Source organism: Culex pipiens, chromosome 2, assembly GCF_016801865.2.
Source record: "Culex pipiens pallens isolate TS chromosome 2, TS_CPP_V2, whole genome shotgun sequence".
Lineage (NCBI taxonomy): Eukaryota > Metazoa > Arthropoda > Insecta > Diptera > Culicidae > Culex > Culex pipiens.
Window position 1 is genome coordinate 221705443 of NC_068938.1, and position 18299 is coordinate 221723741.

The following is an 18299-nucleotide window of genomic DNA, read 5'->3' on the forward strand; positions in this document are numbered from 1 at the left end:
ATTTTTGAAACTAATTAAATTCTTATAATTAAAAAAAATCTTCAAATTTATCAAATTTTAAAAAATAATTCTATACATAAAATGTATTCAAATATAAAAAAAAATGCTTGAAATTTGTTAAATTCTTGAAATTTGTTAAATAAACGTATTAAATTTTTAAATCTATTCTTAATGTGTGGATAAGATTAGATTGACAGCTCTGTAAACTTTAAATACTGAACGATGAACAAAAATTATCAGCGATTTGTCCACTTCACTGTCATTAAAGCTGCATTTGCTTTATTTGCATCAGACAGTGCTCCCACAATTAACAGTCAACCCTCAACTTGGATAGATTTTTCCAGTTTCAGCACCCTCAACGACAGCGGGCTCGTGTTCCTTCGCCGGGTGACAACAACTAACGGAGTGTCCAGCCCACTCGAAGCGATTCTCAAATTTCTGTCGCCGGTCAGCAAAACTGAAGCATTCTTTTCTTTCTTTCTCCGGCAACGTTTCCGTCCCATTCGCCCTCGATTCGTTTCGATTCGTTCTTTTTTCCGAGTCTCCAGTTTGAACTAACTGCACTTTGCGTCGTGGCCCGGACTATTTTGATGAAAAATGAAACCAACTCGAGACCTGCAAGGTGAAATTTTCACCCAATTCTGGGAATGCGAGCATAAAAAAAGTGCATTTCGTTGCATAATCAACCTGTTATTAGCGGGTGCTTTCGCCGCGATGATAACGGTTCGTGCACTTGTCTTTCAAAAGTCCTGACCGAGGTGAAATTGGACGGCCCTCGGCGGGGAAAAGTTTCTCGTGTATGCCGCGAACAAGCGACCGGCCAAAGGTGTCGATTTGATTAGCGGTACCAGTTGGAGGAGCTCTCCAGTTCCAAGAAGGTGTTCCATTTCATGGGAATTTGAGACATTGCTGGACTCTTGTGGTCTGCTTTGTTTAGTTTTATTATTAGTTGGCAATTTACAGGTTTTGCATGATGAGCGATTCTGATGACCGCGCATGTTTTGAAATTTACAGGAAACGACTATTCTAGTTCTATCGGGACAATACTTTATATTTGAAGCAATTTGAAAATAAAACACACTTAAAGAGGATGCAAGCTTTGAATGTCATGGTCAGGTTCGCCACAACTTCAAAGGTTATTACGCAGAGATAAAAACAATTTGCATGATGCTACGAGAGAGGGATCCTTCCACGAAGGAACGACAAGTTGGGGCTTCTGTTTGTAATGAATATTTTATGCGCGTTTCAGTGGCTCACAGACCCTTCCGATTCCAGGAAGTGCTTCATTAGCAAGCAAAATCCTTTGTTCGAAATTTTGCGTCATTGGTAGCTCTGGGCGGAGGAAAAAAAAAATGCTTATCAATCAAGTATTTTTCCTTAATCAAACGCCCGAAGGTAGGCTTTCGCATGTGGGCTCGCCCTAATAAACCGCTGCGTAGGCGTAGTATCCACTTAACGCCTAAAGGTAGACTGACGCAGCCCACACGAGCCAAGTACGGAAAAATTCCGACGCCTCTGGCTGCAAATTTCTCCACAACGGGGGCGTCCAGTGACAAAAATCAATATGCTTGTTTTACCCAAGATTCCAACCCCGAGGGCGCGGGCTTTTCCACGAATCTTCCCAGTTTCCGCCAACATCAAAAGTCTCCTGATGGATGGGAACGATATTGCATCAGCCACAGCTGCTGCTGTGACGAGGACGACGGTGACGAAATGGAGGAGTTATTTCAGCCATCAGCTATCCCAAGGAACTTCCGGGAATGACAAGGTCGAAGCACAAAGGCGCGCGCAGGAGCGTTGGGGTTTTGATCCCGGATACGCATAAACCCTTCCGGGAAGGTGCGATCGATTATTTTTTTGCTCATCAGATTGGGTGCATTTTCCAGGGGGAGTGAATTTACATAAACAATCCCTTGAAATTTTGCGAAGCTCGTTGGAATATTGATTAATTTGACGCTGGGCGTACGCAAAATGCAAACATAAACAAAAAAAAAGAAAAAAAAGAATTTAAAGAGTTTTAAGAATTTATAGAATTTTAAGAATTTCAAGAATTTTAAGAATTTTAAGAGTTTAAAGAATTTAAAGAATTTTAAGAATTTAAAGAGTTTAAAGAATTTAAAGAATTTAAAGTATTTAAAGAATTTTAAGAATTTAAAGAATTTTAAGAATTTTAAGAATTTTAAGAATTTTAAGAATTTTAAGAATTTTAAGAATTTTAAGAATTTTAAGAATTTTAAGAATTGTAAGAATTTAAAGAATTTAAAGAATTTTAAGAATTTTAAGAATTTTAAGAATTTTAAGAATTGTAAGAATTTTAAGAATTTTAAGAATTTTAAGAATTTTAAGAATTTTAAGAATTTTAAGAATTTTAAGAATTTTAAGAATTTTAAAAATTTTAAGAATTTTAAGAATTTTAAGAAATTTAAGAATTTTAAGAATTTTAAGAATTTTAAGAATTTTAAGAATTTCAAGAATTTTAAGAATTTTAAGAATTTTAAGAATTTTAAGAATTTTAAGAATTTAAGAATTTCAAGAATTTTAAGAATTTTAAGAATTTTAAGAATTTTAAGAATTTTAAGAATTTTAAGAATTTTAAGAATTTTAAGAATTTTAAGAATTTTAAGAATTTTAAGAATTTTAAGAATTTTAAGAATTTAAAGAATTTTAAGAATTTTAAGAATTTTAAGAATTTTAAGAATTGTAAGAATTTTAAGAATTTTAAGAATTTTAAGAATTTTAAAAATTTTAAGAATTTTAAGAATTTTAAGAATTTTAAGAATTTTAAGAATTGTAATAATTGTAAGAATTTTAAGAATTTTAAGAATTTTAAGAATTTTAAGAATTTTAAGAATTTTAAGAATTTTAAGAGTTTTAAGAATTTTAAGAATTTTAAGAATTTTAAGAATTTTAAGAATTTTAAGAAATTTAAGAAATTTAAGAATTTTAAGAATTTTAAGAATTTTAAGAATTTTAAGAATTTTAAGAATTTTAAGAATTTCAAGAATTTTAAGAATTTTAAGAATTTTAGGAATTTTAAGAATTTAAGAATTTCAAGAATTTTAAGAATTTTAAGAATTTTAAGAATTTTAAGAATTTTAAGAATTTTAAGAATTTTAAGAATTTTAAAAATTTTAAGAATTTTAAGAATTTTAAAAATTTTAAGAATTTTAAGAATTTTAAGAATTTTAAGAATTTTAAGAATTTTAAGAATTTTAAGAATTTTAAGAATTTTAAGAATTTTAAGAATTTTAAGAATTTTAAGAATTTTAAGAATTTTAAGAATTTTAAGAATTTTAAGAATTTTAAGAATTTTAAGAATTTCAAGAATTTTAAGAATTTTAAGAATTTAAGAGTTTTAACAATGTTAAGAATTTTAAGAATTTTAATAATTTGAAAAATTTTAAGAAGTTGAAGATTTTTTTCGATTTTTTAGAGTTTAAGGTTATTTTTTGCAAAATATAAATATAAAAAGCGAAAGAATTGAAGCAGTAATTTCCCAAAATCACCACAAATATCAACTCAATTTTACTCATCTAGCTGCAATCAGCAATACAATACCCTTGCAGCAATCCGGAATTGACCGCAAATAAAGCTCCATTACCATAGCAACCGCACGAAAATCTATCATTTCGCAGAACCGGATAACCACAAATCCGTCATTGACACAGATTAATCAACTCACCTTTCGTCTCACTGCCCGGCGTCGTGTTCAGAATCTTCTCCTCACTCGCCACAGTGCCCTGCTGGGACGCCACCGCACACCGCGGACACTCCCCCACACTGAACGGATGCTCTTCGCTGTGACGTCGCCGCCTCTCGTCGTCCAGCTTCAAATCGCTCAACTTGTCACTCATCTCACACACGGCACTGGCCGTCACCATCAGGCTCGGACTGACAGGTCCGGATGATGCCGATTCCGGAACGGAACTTCCGGACGCCATCAGTTGCTGTTGTTGCTGGCGCAGTTGCTGCTGGTGCTGCTGCATGGTTCGGTTCAGGACGCTGGCGTTGGTGCTCATCGTGGAAGTGTTGCTGCTGCTATCACAGATCGTAACGGAGGAAGCTGGGGGCGTGGCGGACGTGGTCACCGCCAGGAACGTGCCCGGCGAGGTCGCCCACGACGGCATGTGATGGTGGTGGTGATGGTGATGGTGGTGATGCAACAAATGATGATGGCCGCTGAGCAGGTCGCTGATCAGGGCAGCTTCCGAGCTGGGATTGTTGGTACTGTTGTTGTTTGCGTAATCGTTGACAGCGGAAGTGGAAGTGGTGGCCGCAGCCGAGGACGATTGTGGTGTTGGCGTTGGAAGGGCAGGTTCGTTGTTATTGTTGACACTGTCGTTACAATTGCAGCCACATTTGGCGTTTGCTGTCGTCGTCATGGCCTGCTTCGAGAGCGAGTTGCTTCGACTGCCCCTGAAGGTAGGCTCGGCGGAAAACGAAGCGGAAGCAGTCGTGGGTGTCGTCGAACAATTGTTATTCTCATAACAGCCACATTTGGCGCCTTCTCCCGACGAAGAAGACGACGCTTCCAGTGAACCGCCTCCGGTGAACTCCTGCTGTGTCGTTCCTTGCACCTCCTCCTGCTGCTGCTCCTCACTCGGTTCCATCTTCAGCATACAAATCGTAATCACCAAATTATTGTTGTTGTTACTGTTCGCACTTTCCTGTTGATATCCGTCCAACTGGTCTACATCGAGCCGGTCCACGTCTTCGTGTCCAGCTGTTGACGTCGACTGGTGCTGCTGCTGTTCTTCGACTTGGTGTTGTTGGTGGTGCTGCCGGCGACTGTGCCTGGCCCCCATCAGTGAGTACGAGAGAGGGAGAGTGGACTAGCAGCAACTTCGGACCATCGGACGAGACGGTTGTGGAGGAGAGGGGCACGTGCGCGCTCGGGGGTGTCCTTCGGCAGGCGAAAAATTTCCTAGAAAGAGATTAAAATTTATTAGATTTCTGACGAATTCATTCATGGTGGCTGGTGATGTTTTGTTTGGGACTAGAAACGAGCGGCTCGGTTGGTCGGATATTATTGCTTTTTTCCTGGGGGTCGTCGTCGCTGTCGTCTCTCTCGTCTTTCTCATTACTTTATGGATCCGACCGACGGACATCGACGGTCGCGAACGAAAAATGCGATTCTGCGAAGGGAATGGACCGAAAATGCGAGAGATGCGATGTAGATTAGAGATAAATTTGCGAGAGGAAGGGGAGAGCAGGGTGGCAAACCGGAAGTTATTTTAAAAAGATCTCTTTATTGCAATGATCATTAAAATTCTAACAATATAAAAATTGAGGTATGATACCTTTGACAAAATTATTTTTACGATAGTTTTTAAAAATAAATTGAAAAACGCCTTATACAAATTTAAGAGAAACAGCAAATTGGTATAAAATATTTCCAAATTCATAAAAAGTTCAAAGTCAGATTCCAAAAGCAAAGTTATCCTGATCGTTACACAGTCCAGCTTCCATTATCCGAAGCCTTGATAATCAAAATTTTCAAATATCAGATGTTTGGCTTTGAATAATCGAATAATTAGAATTTTTTTTCGATTCCGCTCTGAAACTGTAAACTTTCCTGTCGGGAGGGATGAAACGGCCTACTTTTCCATGAAAATGAAAAAAAAATAACTTTTCAGCACTGTTTTGAACTGCATTATCTAGGAGACAGGCATCTATTTATCTCAGTTTCCCTGGTATTTTAGCAACCAGCAAGGCAGAAGCGCGTTGGGAACAGTGTCGAAGTCCATGCGTCGGCCGATCTCTACGAAAACTTTTTTACAAATTTAATTTTTTGTTCTTTTTTAACCTGGCTGATACTCTTTGATTCCCACTCCCCAGAATGACTAACTCCCGAGAATAACCCACAGCCACCTCATTTTAAAATTTCATAATATTTTTCAAATATTTTTTATTGAAAAGAGCAGAGAATTTCACAAAAAAGTTCATTTTTAAAATTGAAAATCGGACCATAGGTTTCTGTCCTGAGATAACGCTCTTTCTGAAGTTTTCAAAAATAAAAAACAATAAAAATAGTTTTTTTTTGGAAATCAATTTTAAATGACAAAAAAATAAATAAAATCATCAAAAAAATTGTCCGAGAATGACTTTTTTTTCGTTGCAGTCTTCATCTACAACGTTGCCGAAGTTACCAAAAATAGATCAAAAAATCCTTCAAAGGAAACACATTTCCAAATGCCAAATGTGTATGAAATATGACTGATGATTAGGGTGACAATAAAAAAATCGACATCAGGGATGACCCCTGGTTCAATTCTCTAGGCAAAAATAAGTAACTGTGAAATTTTTTGAGCGAAATCGGTTAACGGCTAAGGGTCGCTTTTTATCGTTGAAGTTGGTGAAAAAAATCTTTTCATACATAAACGTCTTCTTTAAATCGGTAATAACTCGTCTGGGTTAACTCGGATCGATTTGCAGTCTCCGACAAAGTTGTTTATAATAAAATTTTACATAAGGATAATCCGACACATTTAACGCCACCTGATGATGCAAAATGACTTCTTTGGGCAAACGGAAGGCACCCAAAAAGTTTCAGCCAGAATAAAAAATGCAAAAAACAGTTGGCCAAAATCTCAAAAATTGCCATCTAGGATTAATGTTTGGAATTTTTGTTCACTTCTAGAAAGTTGTAGTATAGTACGTGAAATTTTCCGAAAAATGTGATAAAAATATTTTCCTGATATAAAAAAAAATAAAGTCGACACCCTGCTTCATCTCCACATCGCATATAAATTAAGCTGCTTCTGCTCTCCTAATTTGCTGATGATATCTGGATGGATGTTTTGAGCAATTACCGAGCAGGCCAACAGCAGCCACAACAACAACGATTAACACGATGTCGAATGGCACACAGAATGACTCGTTCAAACTGCTGTTGAAGCGAAGATGTGCTATTTCGATTAGAAATTCGAGACGAGACGCTTCATTGATCGCTCGTTGCCTGTGACGACCACACACTTTCGCTGAAACTCATAAATTAAGAGCCAAGTCGAATCGCAATCGAAAAAGCCCACGCCTTCTCAAATGAATTGAGGAGGAAAAGAGCAAGTTATGGTGTTTTGGTAGCTTCCGCCCTCGGTGAAAACCAATAAAACAACATTGATGAACCATAAAAATCACTTTCCCCTGCTGCAGCACCCCACACAAAAGTCAATCACAACCTAATTTAATCACTCAATTTCACCGTTTTTCCTCGTCCAAATTCCAACGTTTAAAAGCGGGTTGTGTGTGGTCAATTTTCGCCGTGAAACGAGCGCGGAAGAAAACGAGCGCGGGCAAATTGCAAATATTTTGCTTTCGCCTTTGGTTTGGAGCGAGCGAGGCCAAACCGCACCGCGGTAAAATACACTGCATAAATATTGGAAACGAATTCCGGGAAATTCCGGGACACGATTCAAACATAACTGACCCTGAGGAGAGGGAATTTCAATTTGATTTATTTGTGTAGCAAGTTGCTGGACTGTGGGTTTTCCTGGAAGACCATGATTGATTTGAATTATTAGTAAACATCATTTTGTGTATTTTGATGAAAATGTACACAGAAAAAAAAATCATGGTAATATTACATCTGGGAAGGGGTACATCTTTTATGTGAGAAAAAAGATGTAATTTTACCTCTGGAAATGTGTAATTTTACCACTTTTCTGGTGTAATGCCACTTTTTCAGTCTAAATTGAGGTAAAATTACATCATAAAAGATGTAATATTCAACCTTCCAAAATTACAGCTTCCAAATTTACATTATTTTTTACTGTGTATAATTATGTATAATTATTTGAAATATTTGCATGTTTTCTAAACTATCATTTAAAAAAAAAACAATAAGCTATCAAATCAGTAAATATATAGCTTTTCAGATAAATCTTTATAAGGTAGATGGCATCAAGCATAAATAATAAAGTAAATTATAGATATCATTCTGAAAATAAAACATAAATAACTATTTTAAAACAGTACTAACAAATTATCATACAAGTTTCTTTATGATAAAATTGGAATTCTGATTTTTTTCAAATCTACATCGAGATTCTTATCAAATCGTTTACATTTTCCAAAAAAAAGGAGCAAAGCCTACAGTAAAAACCTTTAGTCAAAACATATTTTTTGTAAAAAACGATTTTCATTGACTCTATAATAATCGTTCTCTGGGATTAAATTTTAAATACATTTTAAAAAAATTGATGATGGTTAGATTTAGATATAGTAATAACAAATCACTTTAGCATCAATTTCAGAAACTTGATTCACGAACACGAATTTTGAATATGTTTTAGAGACATAAAATTCCACCTTTTCAGAAATTTTCAGGGAATGCGCAAAAAAAATATTGACCAGATTATAATTTTCAAAATTATGATGCTTTTTTCAAAAAAAAAAATAAATATTTAAGTTCCTTTTTTGAAAAAGTCTCAGTATACCCCCTTTTGTTTTATTCATAAAAATAAAAATCTGACTTTTTCCGTTATATCGGAATCTAATGGTTCGATTTTAAACTTTAAAAATGATTTTTTTTTAAATTTTCCGATCCCTTCGATTTTTTTTGAAAATTTTGGAATCTCGACTAACATATCAAAAGGGTTCAAACACTAAGTGAGTGTACTTTTAACTCTCGTGACAGTTCGAAGGTTAAACATTTAAGAAGTTAAAACTAATATTTGAGTTTTCTTAAAATTATGTCGGCGATTTGTTTTCCATTTTCATGAAAGTTCTTTGAACAGTTACCCGATGCAAAATATTTAAAAAATAAATTTATGTGAGTGTTTTAATCTTTCAAACATAAAAAAATATTCATTAGCAGTTATTTGGAAAAAATATTTCAATTTCGAAAAAAGAATATTGGTTTATTGCTTTTTTTAAGCATGATCAATCCTCTGAAAAAAATAGAAATAAAAAAATCTAAGGATTTTTGCATTTCGATGGTTCTGTGCTCTCATGCTAACTAGATAGGAATACCATCAAGCTCAGTACAAGAGGGCACAGTGCCATCGACGACTGTTAGTCTTTAAACATATTCAAAAAGGATGATTCAATGAAAACTGTGATTGTTTGCATTAATTCCAATGAAACCGTTTGTAAAATATTTAAGAAAAATAAGTATTTTCATTCCTTTGGACGTAAAACTACATTGGATTTTTTTAAAACAAAACATTTTTTTTTTAATTTCTTTGCTAAGAATTTTTATAAACGTGCCATTAGAACTCTGGAGTTGTAAAACCATATTTTCAAGTTAAAAATATTATTCATACACAATCTCAAAAATCAACCCTCAAAAAGACGTAAGTCAAAATTGGGAGCAAATCCGGATTTCAGATGTTAAAATTCTGCCTCCTATAAAAAATGGAAAAAAATACATAACATTCATTGCCTAATTCAAAAATGCTTTAATTCTTCTCGCTTTCGAAACATGCCCAGCAAATCTCAGCAATCAAAGGTCAAAAAAGCAAAATGTAGGAAATTCTCTCTTATTTTAATCCTAAAATTTGTGAAATTTTGAAAATTGAAGTTCTAGTGACTCCACAAAATGACATTCTTACTTTGCTTCGCTCCAAAAATAAATTTAGAAAAAAAAGTATAGTTGAATACCGTTTACCCATCAGCGTTCAACCCATACATGACTCCCTCTAAGTTGACCTCGTTGGTCAGTGATCTGCCTTCTCAACTTCTTCGAAGTTGATGTTCGTTTTCTCAACTCCATGAAACATGATCTCCGTTCCCCGCTCCAAACAAACCCGCCTGAGTATCAGTGAGTTGATTGAGAAATCCTCCCAAGTTCGTCAGTTCTACGAGACCAACGCACCGTGAGAGACCCCCGGCTAGAGGTGTTTTTTTTCGGTTTACGATGATACTCATTTTTTTACTCTTTTTGTTTACGATCGGCGCCTATGTGTGCGTGTCTCTTGTCTTGTTTTGTTTTTATTTCAACTTGTTTAGCTCGTTAACCCCACTCTGCTTCTTCTGCCGACTGGCGATCTTTTGGTGGGAAGAAGGTGCACTTTTGGAGAGGTTCGTCTCGTTCGTGGCCTTTTTGTTTCTTACTTTTAATGAGAAAGGAAGTTGAACCGAACGCGATCTTACGGAAAGGGGGGAAGACCTTCAGGTACGATGCACACGTGTTGTTGTTAAATGAACGGGATGTGGTCGTAAAAGATCGCAATTCTTAGAGAAGTTTAAAAAAAGTCATAAAATGTTCAAAGTTACAGTTTTTGGTAATATTTAAATTTAATTTAATTGCAAAAAGGCAAAACTTTTACCATCTGGTTGTTCAAAGGTGCTCATCATCTCCATTAAGGACGTCAGCGGAGTTCGTGTCGGTTCGCGTGTCCAGCTGCAATTTGCTAAACAATGTGCACCAATTTTGCGCTTGCCACCAGCAACCTTCAAAGTGAGCCGCCACAACTCTCGTCACACACTCCACAATTAGTCGCCCGTCAACTTTTTCGGAAGCAATGTCAGTGTGACCGAATTTTCGCGGAATCGAAACAATTAAAAGCGTGCGTTTTTGCGTTGCGTTTATTTTTTTGGGTGAAATCGACTGAGCAAAAAAAAATCATTCAACACACAAAAGAAAACAAAGCAAAGCCCACAGTTTTGGCAATTCCGGTGAATTCAATTTCAAGCCGAGGCGAGCCTTGAATTTGATTTGTTGGTTGTGATTTTTTTTTGTTTTATTGTCGTGGTTCTTTTTTTTTTTCATTTTACTCGCTTCCGAAACACAGCAGAAGCAAACAACACACGAATTCGACATGAGTTTTGCTAATTTGAATAATGGAATGATGTATTCGGGACTCGTGTGCGGTGTGGCGCAGTCAGCCGGAAAGCGAAATTCTCCAAATCCTAGTTCGAGTGACTACAGAGCGGAATGATGAATGCTGAGATTTATTTCCGAAATATTTATAAAAACTAAAAACTAAAAACTAAAAACTAAAAACTAAAAACTAAAAACTAAAAACTAAAAACTAAAAACTAAAAACTAAAAACTAAAAACTAAAAACTAAAAACTAAAAACTAAAAACTAAAAACTAAAAACTAAAAACTAAAAACTAAAAACTAAAAACTAAAAACTAAAAACTAAAAACTAAAAACTAAAAACTAAAAACTAAAAACTAAAAACTAAAAACTAAAAACTAAAAACTAAAAACTAAAAACAAAAAACTAAAAACTAAAAACTAAAAACTAAAAACTAAAAACTAAAAACTAAAAACTAAAAACTAAAAACTAAAAACTAAAAACTAAAAACTAAAAACTAAAAACTAAAAACTAAAAACTAAAAACTAAAAACTAAAAACTAAAAACTAAAAACTAAAATCTAAAAACTCAAAACTAAAAACTAAAAACTAAAAACTAAAAACTAAAAACTAAAAACTAAAAACTAAAAACTAAAAACTAAAAACTAAAAACTAAAAACTAAAAACTAAAAACTAAAAACTAAAAACTAAAAACTAAAAACTAAAAACTAAAAACTAAAAACTAAAAACTAAAAACTAAAAACTAAAAACTAGAAAATAAAAACTAAAAATCGGCCAGGCCAAATGCGTTAAGTTAAACGCAAACATGATTCGTTGAAATGGATTGAGTTTGAGCTCGAATGAAATACTTCTTTTATCTTTTAGATTTGGTTAAAACAAATAAAATCAACCCTTACATCATATCAGTAAACAGAAATCAGCAAATCCCATAAATTCCATAATAGAACCGCCAAAAATCTGATGTAACTCTGGGTGATGACCTTCATGCCCGAGTTCCCCGAACTCGCCAACGTAGGCCCGAGTCTCGCCGTCACCGTCTGTTTACGATTTCGAAGACTTTGCTGACCGTCGTAAATTTTAGTGCTTATCACTTTTCCCAGAACGGACACACACACATTCCTTTTTCAGTTTATAGCGCTCGATTGGCAACAAAACAACATCAACTTTGATACCGGAACGCACACGCAACCTCATCGCAGTAGTCGGCGACGTCGTCGTCGGGTGGCAGCAGGTATATTGGCACGAGGCTCAAACAAGTAAACAAACAAGCAATTTGTCGGTACACTCGAATGTAGAATCAGCCACTTGTGAGACCCTCCACGATTTCTGCTACCAAGAATTGGGGCTCGTTCTGTCTTGATTTGAGGCACTGTGAGAAATTTGTATATTTTTAAAGATAATATTCAAACAACAGTAAGACCAAATCTACCAACAAACTTCCCACAGTGCACACACAGCAATCATCTTCGAAAAACGCACCCACACTGGAACGCAGCCCATCGCGCGTTGCGTTGCGTTACGTCGTCGCGTTTGTGCTAAATTCCTTGAATTCAATTAGCCTCGCCACTTACGAAAATTATCAATTGTGAATTGACCTCGTTGTATAGGGGAAATTGCATGCAATTCCACGGAAAGAAGGGCTACTTTGATGGATCGTGTGTGTGTGTGATGGGTAGTGATTATGTGAATATGAGAGGTTGTGTGTGCGTTGGTCGCAGCCTACTGTTGTTTGTTTAAATATTTGTATCGTTTAAAGTGGGGAAACTACTGAAAAATTGATAAGATTATAAACAGTTAACACGTGGAGCGGATGTTTTGTTGGAATTTCAGGGAACTCTTACGATGCTGATAAGGGAAAAAATATCGGAAATTCTTGAATGACACAGAAATTAAAGTTTATCGACAATGTTAACATTTCGACGAAACGGGTCAGATAAACGTTGGAGCGCCTACAAGCATTCCCGCCTGCGAGTATTTTTTTTCATGAATGGTGCTAATGAAGTGCGTCACGCCACGTTTGACGTGCGTGGTCGAATTGTTTACTTCTGTGAGTAACATGTGCAGGCGCGTTTTGCGAATGAATTGTCTGGCATAGTGGTGGGTTTCCGGTTGAAAGTTGATCGAAAAGTACAACAAAGATGGTTAAATTTTCCCTTACTTTTTCAATGTACATCGTAAACCCATGAATGGCACATTAGTAGTTTTGAAAAATTTCTCTAGAATTGTTCAATTTTTTTTTCAAATCCTTCATATGAGTAATAAAGAGCGACCGTGGCTGACTGGTTACGGTGTTCGCTTTATAAGCGAATGGTTCTGGGTTCGATGCCCATCTGCTCCCAACGAGAAAGTTAAGAACACATAAATTTGAAATCATGAATATGAACGAAAAATCAAAGTCGCTCGAGGCGGGGTTCGATCCCCCGTCCTTAGGATTGGTAAGCAAAAATGCTAACCACTAGGCCATGACGACTTGGTGAGCTTGGACTGGAATTAGGAATACTGTTACAGAGAGCGAGTTGTGGCGCTATAACCACGGCAAATAGTGTCCAGGGCATTCGTGGAAATACAATGTCCCATCCCAGAGGGTCCCGGAGTACCAAACCTTCTTAGCATGGTACTCCCAACGAATACAACCAAATCTCGGAGCGTATGGTGGTGTGTCCCCACGCTTCTTCCTCCCCTGTCGATTCAGAATTGTGTTGTTGTTAGAACACTCAGTGCTCAAACTCAACCCAATTACGAGTCATCTCTGCGATACGGCTTTACGCAGTAGGCCTGGCCGCTTTAACGCTTGTGATGTTTCAATGCATTCTAATGCAATGGCGCACTACAAATGTTAATAAATGACAAGAAGAGTGCTAGGCGTCATCTAACCTAAGGCACTCTCCAGGATCCCTTCGAAAGATTGGCTGCGCTAGGGTCTGATAAGATAAGATAAGATAAGAATTCCTTCATATGAGTATTAATCTGGTATTTGACACAATTTTAATTTAATATTGGGTAATTCTCCGCCAACTCACACAGCAGTTGCCCCGACCCCTCTTCGATTTGCGTGAAACCGAGGTCCGGTTTTTTGATATCCCGTGACGGAGGGGCGGTACGACCCCTTCCATTTTTGAACATGCGAAAAAAGAGGTGTTTTTCAATAATTTGCAGCCGGTGATGAGATAGAAATTTGGTGTCAAAGGGACTTTTATGTAAAATTAGATGCCCGATTTGATGGCGTACTCAGAATTCCGAAAAAACGTATTTTTCATCGAAAAAACACTAAAAAAGTTTTAAAAACTCTGTCATTTTCCGTTACTCGACTGTAAATTTTTTTGGAACATGTCATTTTAAGGGAAATTTAATGTACTTTTCGAATCTACATTGACCCAGAAGGGTCATTTTTTCATTTAGAACAAAATTTTTCATTTTAAAATTTCGTGTTTTTTCTAAGTTTGCAGGGTTATTTTTTAGAGTGTAACAATGTTCTACAAAGTTGTAGAGCAGACAATTACAAAAATTTGGGTATATAAACAAAAGGGATTTGCTCATAAACATCACGAGTTATCGCGATTTTACGAAAAAAAGTTTTGAAAAAGTTGGTCGTCGTTGATCATGGCCGTTCATGGTCACCTGTGACAGATACGGACGACGAAACAAAGAGAAACGCAAAAAGTAACTTTTTCAAAACTTTTTTTCGTAAGATCGCGATAACTCGTGATGGTTACAACCAAATCCCTTATAGTTATAAATCAAAAATCTTGTAATTGTCTGCTCTACAACTTTGTAGAACATTGTTACACTCTAAAAAATAACCCTGGAAAGTTAGAAAAAAAACACGAAACTTTAAAATGAAAATTTTTGTTCTAAATGAAAAAATTACCCTTCTGGTTCAACGTAGATTCGAAAAGTACATTAAATTTCCCTTAAATTGACATGTTCCAAAAAATTTTACAGTCAAGTAACGGAAAATGGCAGAGTTTAAAAAAAAATTTAATGTGTTTTTCTAGATGAAAAATACATTTTTTCGGAATTCTGAGTACGCCATCAAATCGGGCGTCTAATTTTACATAAAAGTCCCTTTGACACCAAATTTCTATCTCATCACCGTTTCAGGCTGCAAATTATTGAAAAACACCTCTTTTTTCGCATGTTCAAAAATGGAAGGGGTCGTACCGCCCCTCCGTAACGAGATATCAAACAACGGACCTCGGATTCGTGATCAGGGACAAAAGTTACCCCTTAGGACAAAGTTTCACGCAAATCGAAGAGGGGTCGGGGAAACATTTACCGATTTCGTGTGAGTTGGTAGAGAATCACCCTATTCTTACATTTTAGAAAAAAAAAAACATTTATTTTCGTCAAATCGAAAGAATTGAATTTTAGTGAATTCCCTGCCAATAAATAAAATTGAAAATTTGAGTGTAAGTGCAATCATGCTAAGCAACCATGCGCACCCCCTTATTTTCGCTACCCCCATAAATAAACGTGGGTGCGCATGGTTGCTCAAGATAATTTTAGAGCATTTATACCCGAAATTTACAATTTTATTTATTGGCAGAGAATACACTAAAATTCAATTCTGTTGATTTTAGCATGTTCAGGGAGCTCAAATTTATCATACCTTGACGAAAATGAAGCGTTTAATGACATCAATTTCAAAAATGTAGAGTTTTGTTATAAGAGCTAATATTAAAAAGGGTCAGATTTATTTCCTAAAATCCGATTAGTGAAAACTTGCGCCACTAACGAACTCTCTAATCAAAATCTGCTCGTAACATTTAACCTTAAGTGGCTTACACCGTTGTTGAGCTCGTTTCGCCATCCATCTATTATGAACCCAATCTCCAATTCCGAGAACCCTAGCCCCCCCAAAGCAACGAAGTGTACCTCACGCAAATATTTAATCACTGCGTCTGAGTGCCGAGAGCCAGCTCGCCGAAATGCCAATCAGGAGCAGCCAAATCCAAAAATGAAATCCCACTTCACTGGCAGCGAAACCAACTTAAATGTCACCAAAAGGGTAGCTGGTGGTCGCTTTTTTTTTGCTTGCTTGCTTCTGCTTCTGCTCTTTGTCAATTTCAGCAGAAAATGAAATAACCCTCAAAGAAGTAGTTCTTCTCGGTACGCAGATGGAGTTGGTGCGTCACAGTCACACACACACTTTCTGGCACACTGGCCATTAACAATGAAAGCTTAATGGATTTCTTGCGAAGTTGGTTGGTTTTTGCCTCGCTTTCCTGGAGAAGCCATCATATTCAAGGGTTCGAAGGAACGAACGAGCAAAAAATGAAGAAACGATGACGGTGAAGGCGAAGGACACTGGCAAGTGGTGACGACGAGGAGGACAAGTGAAAGAAAGAAAGAAAAAAACGTGCAGAGAAGCCAAGAAGGACGTCCAGCTGTGGCGCGCCACGAGTTCTTCGGAAGTGCCAAGAATTCGGAAGAATTGGCTTTTATTGCCCCCGATGATAGCAGAGGGTGCAGCAAAACAAGGATCGTCCCGTTGGTTAAATATTAGAAGTGCACTTAACCCCGTGCATGATTGCTCAATTTTAAACGCTTTTGACCCCCGACAAACCGACAACAGCTGGATAAATTCCGTGGAATCAAACCCTTTTCTTCCGATTCGTTGGGCTCGCGTGTTTACTTGTTTGCTCCGATAGGTCCGCACCTTAACAGGAGACAACTTCCTGTGAACTCGCGATACCTATTTGCGTTGTGGTGGTTCGATTCGCCAGAAAAACAAACCGCGTCAAGTGAAACTTGTTCTGCGGAAAAAAATAAACACAAACGAAATAACAAAAAAAACAAGGCAATTCCGCGGAAGCGCTAGTTTTTATCGGGAAAAATGTGAAAAATAATTACACCTTTGGGTCGACTTTAGCCGGTGGTCATATTTCACGCTTCGCAAACGATGTAAAATTGAAGAGGGAAAAGGAAGCTTAGCTACATGCTCCGCTGGTGGCGATGATGAGGAGTCGGAATTTGGTTTCGGTTCGTTTCATTGGGTCGCTGCTACACTTCCCAAGAATCATGCTAAAGTGCTTGCTTATTAGTTTGTAGGCAATTATTCAATTAGATTTGCAGTGTTCCCCTCGGAAGTTCGACAGGGTCTTGTGCTTTGCTAATTAATGATTTGTTTAAGGTATTTATGGGCAATTACGGAATGATTTGCGTATTTGGCATGAACTTGAATGCCCCTTTTGAACGATATTAGTGGAATATTTGCAAAGTGTAAAACTAATTTTTAATTTATTTTGGAAAAAAACATTCAAAATTCTTTTCAGGCATGGTTATCGAATATAAAACCAAAATAGATCACAAATTACTCATTGGTCATGGTTGGCCTAAGTCAAAATTATTAATCAGCTAAAATTTCACGGCAGTGTCTCATCATTACCTTTTATGTTTTGTCTTTTTCCAATCTACCCAAGTAACATTTTTAAACCAACTAGCCATCACCAAGGTTTATTAAGGTTTTATTGTAGCATCTTGATTGCTTAATAGTTTTATTTGGGCATTCACCGCAACCAACAAGCAAGAGCTCGCTAATAGGTTCTAACAAGGTTTTATGCCTCGGACATAAAACCGGGTGAAAATAAAAGCCGACTGGCATTCAATAAGGTTTTATGAAAGTTTTAATAGAGGCTTGAAAACCAGATGGCAATGACATGCCAAACGGTTTTATCGCAAGCTTTGTTAAAACCAAGGGTGTTGTAGCTGTCAAGTGCCATTAGGCATGTAAAAAGCTCACTTAAAACCATAAGCTCCTAAAAGAGCATTTATCGCAGCCAAATAGCAGTGCATAAATATGGCGCTAAACGCGTGCTCTGATTGAATATGATTGACCGCCATCTTGGCAGAAAAAAAATGAAAAAACATCAATTTGATGAAAACACACAATTATGATCAATTTCTGACATCGTTAGCATAGCCACAGAAGTTCAAAAATAATTTGAACATTTTTTGCAAAGATTTGCAATACAATATTTTTTAACATTAAAAACTATGATTACAAAATAATGATTTTTTATGAAGCGAGTTGAATTTTTTGGCTCTATCTCCCCTGCAATCATCAATCAAATTTTAACCGCAGCTGAATTTGAGCCACCAATTTCGGGAAATAAGCTTTGAAATTATTTCAATTACCTCCAATATCTATCATATCATCATCACCATTTTTGACAACCATCTCCATAATTTTGCCAGAATAAAATCTGTTTGTCATAAGACGCATGAAGACGTATGAAATGTCATTTTCCCTAACTCCTAACAAGGTTTTAACAAAGGTTTTATCAAGGCTTTGAGGAGGTTGTTAGGATTTCGTTGTAAAGCCTTGAACTCCTATGTGGGTTTTATAAATAGGCCGTAACAACCTTTTGCGGAGGTCCTTTTGGGTTTTAAGTGGGGTTTATCGAGGTTCTGGGGAGTTTGTTACGACTAAGTGGTTTTAATTTTGGTTTTGTCTAATTTTATAGCGGTTGTGACAGCTTTGATAAAGCCTAAAATGTTACTTGGGTATTGTGCAAAATTTAGAAAAATAGGTAA

General features: G+C 36.3%; 1 protein-coding gene across 1 annotated transcript in view; it reads right to left on the bottom strand.

The window, feature by feature from the left end:
• LOC120428921 (midnolin homolog) overlaps positions 1-18299 on the bottom strand; it is a 70780-nt gene that overhangs the window by 33989 nt on the left and 18492 nt on the right. Inside the window, exon 2 of the mRNA XM_052708093.1 lies at positions 3683-4924. Within this exon, the coding sequence (XP_052564053.1) occupies positions 3683-4805 (1123 nt within the window). The 5' untranslated portion in view covers positions 4806-4924. The remainder of the gene's footprint in view (positions 1-3682; positions 4925-18299) is intronic.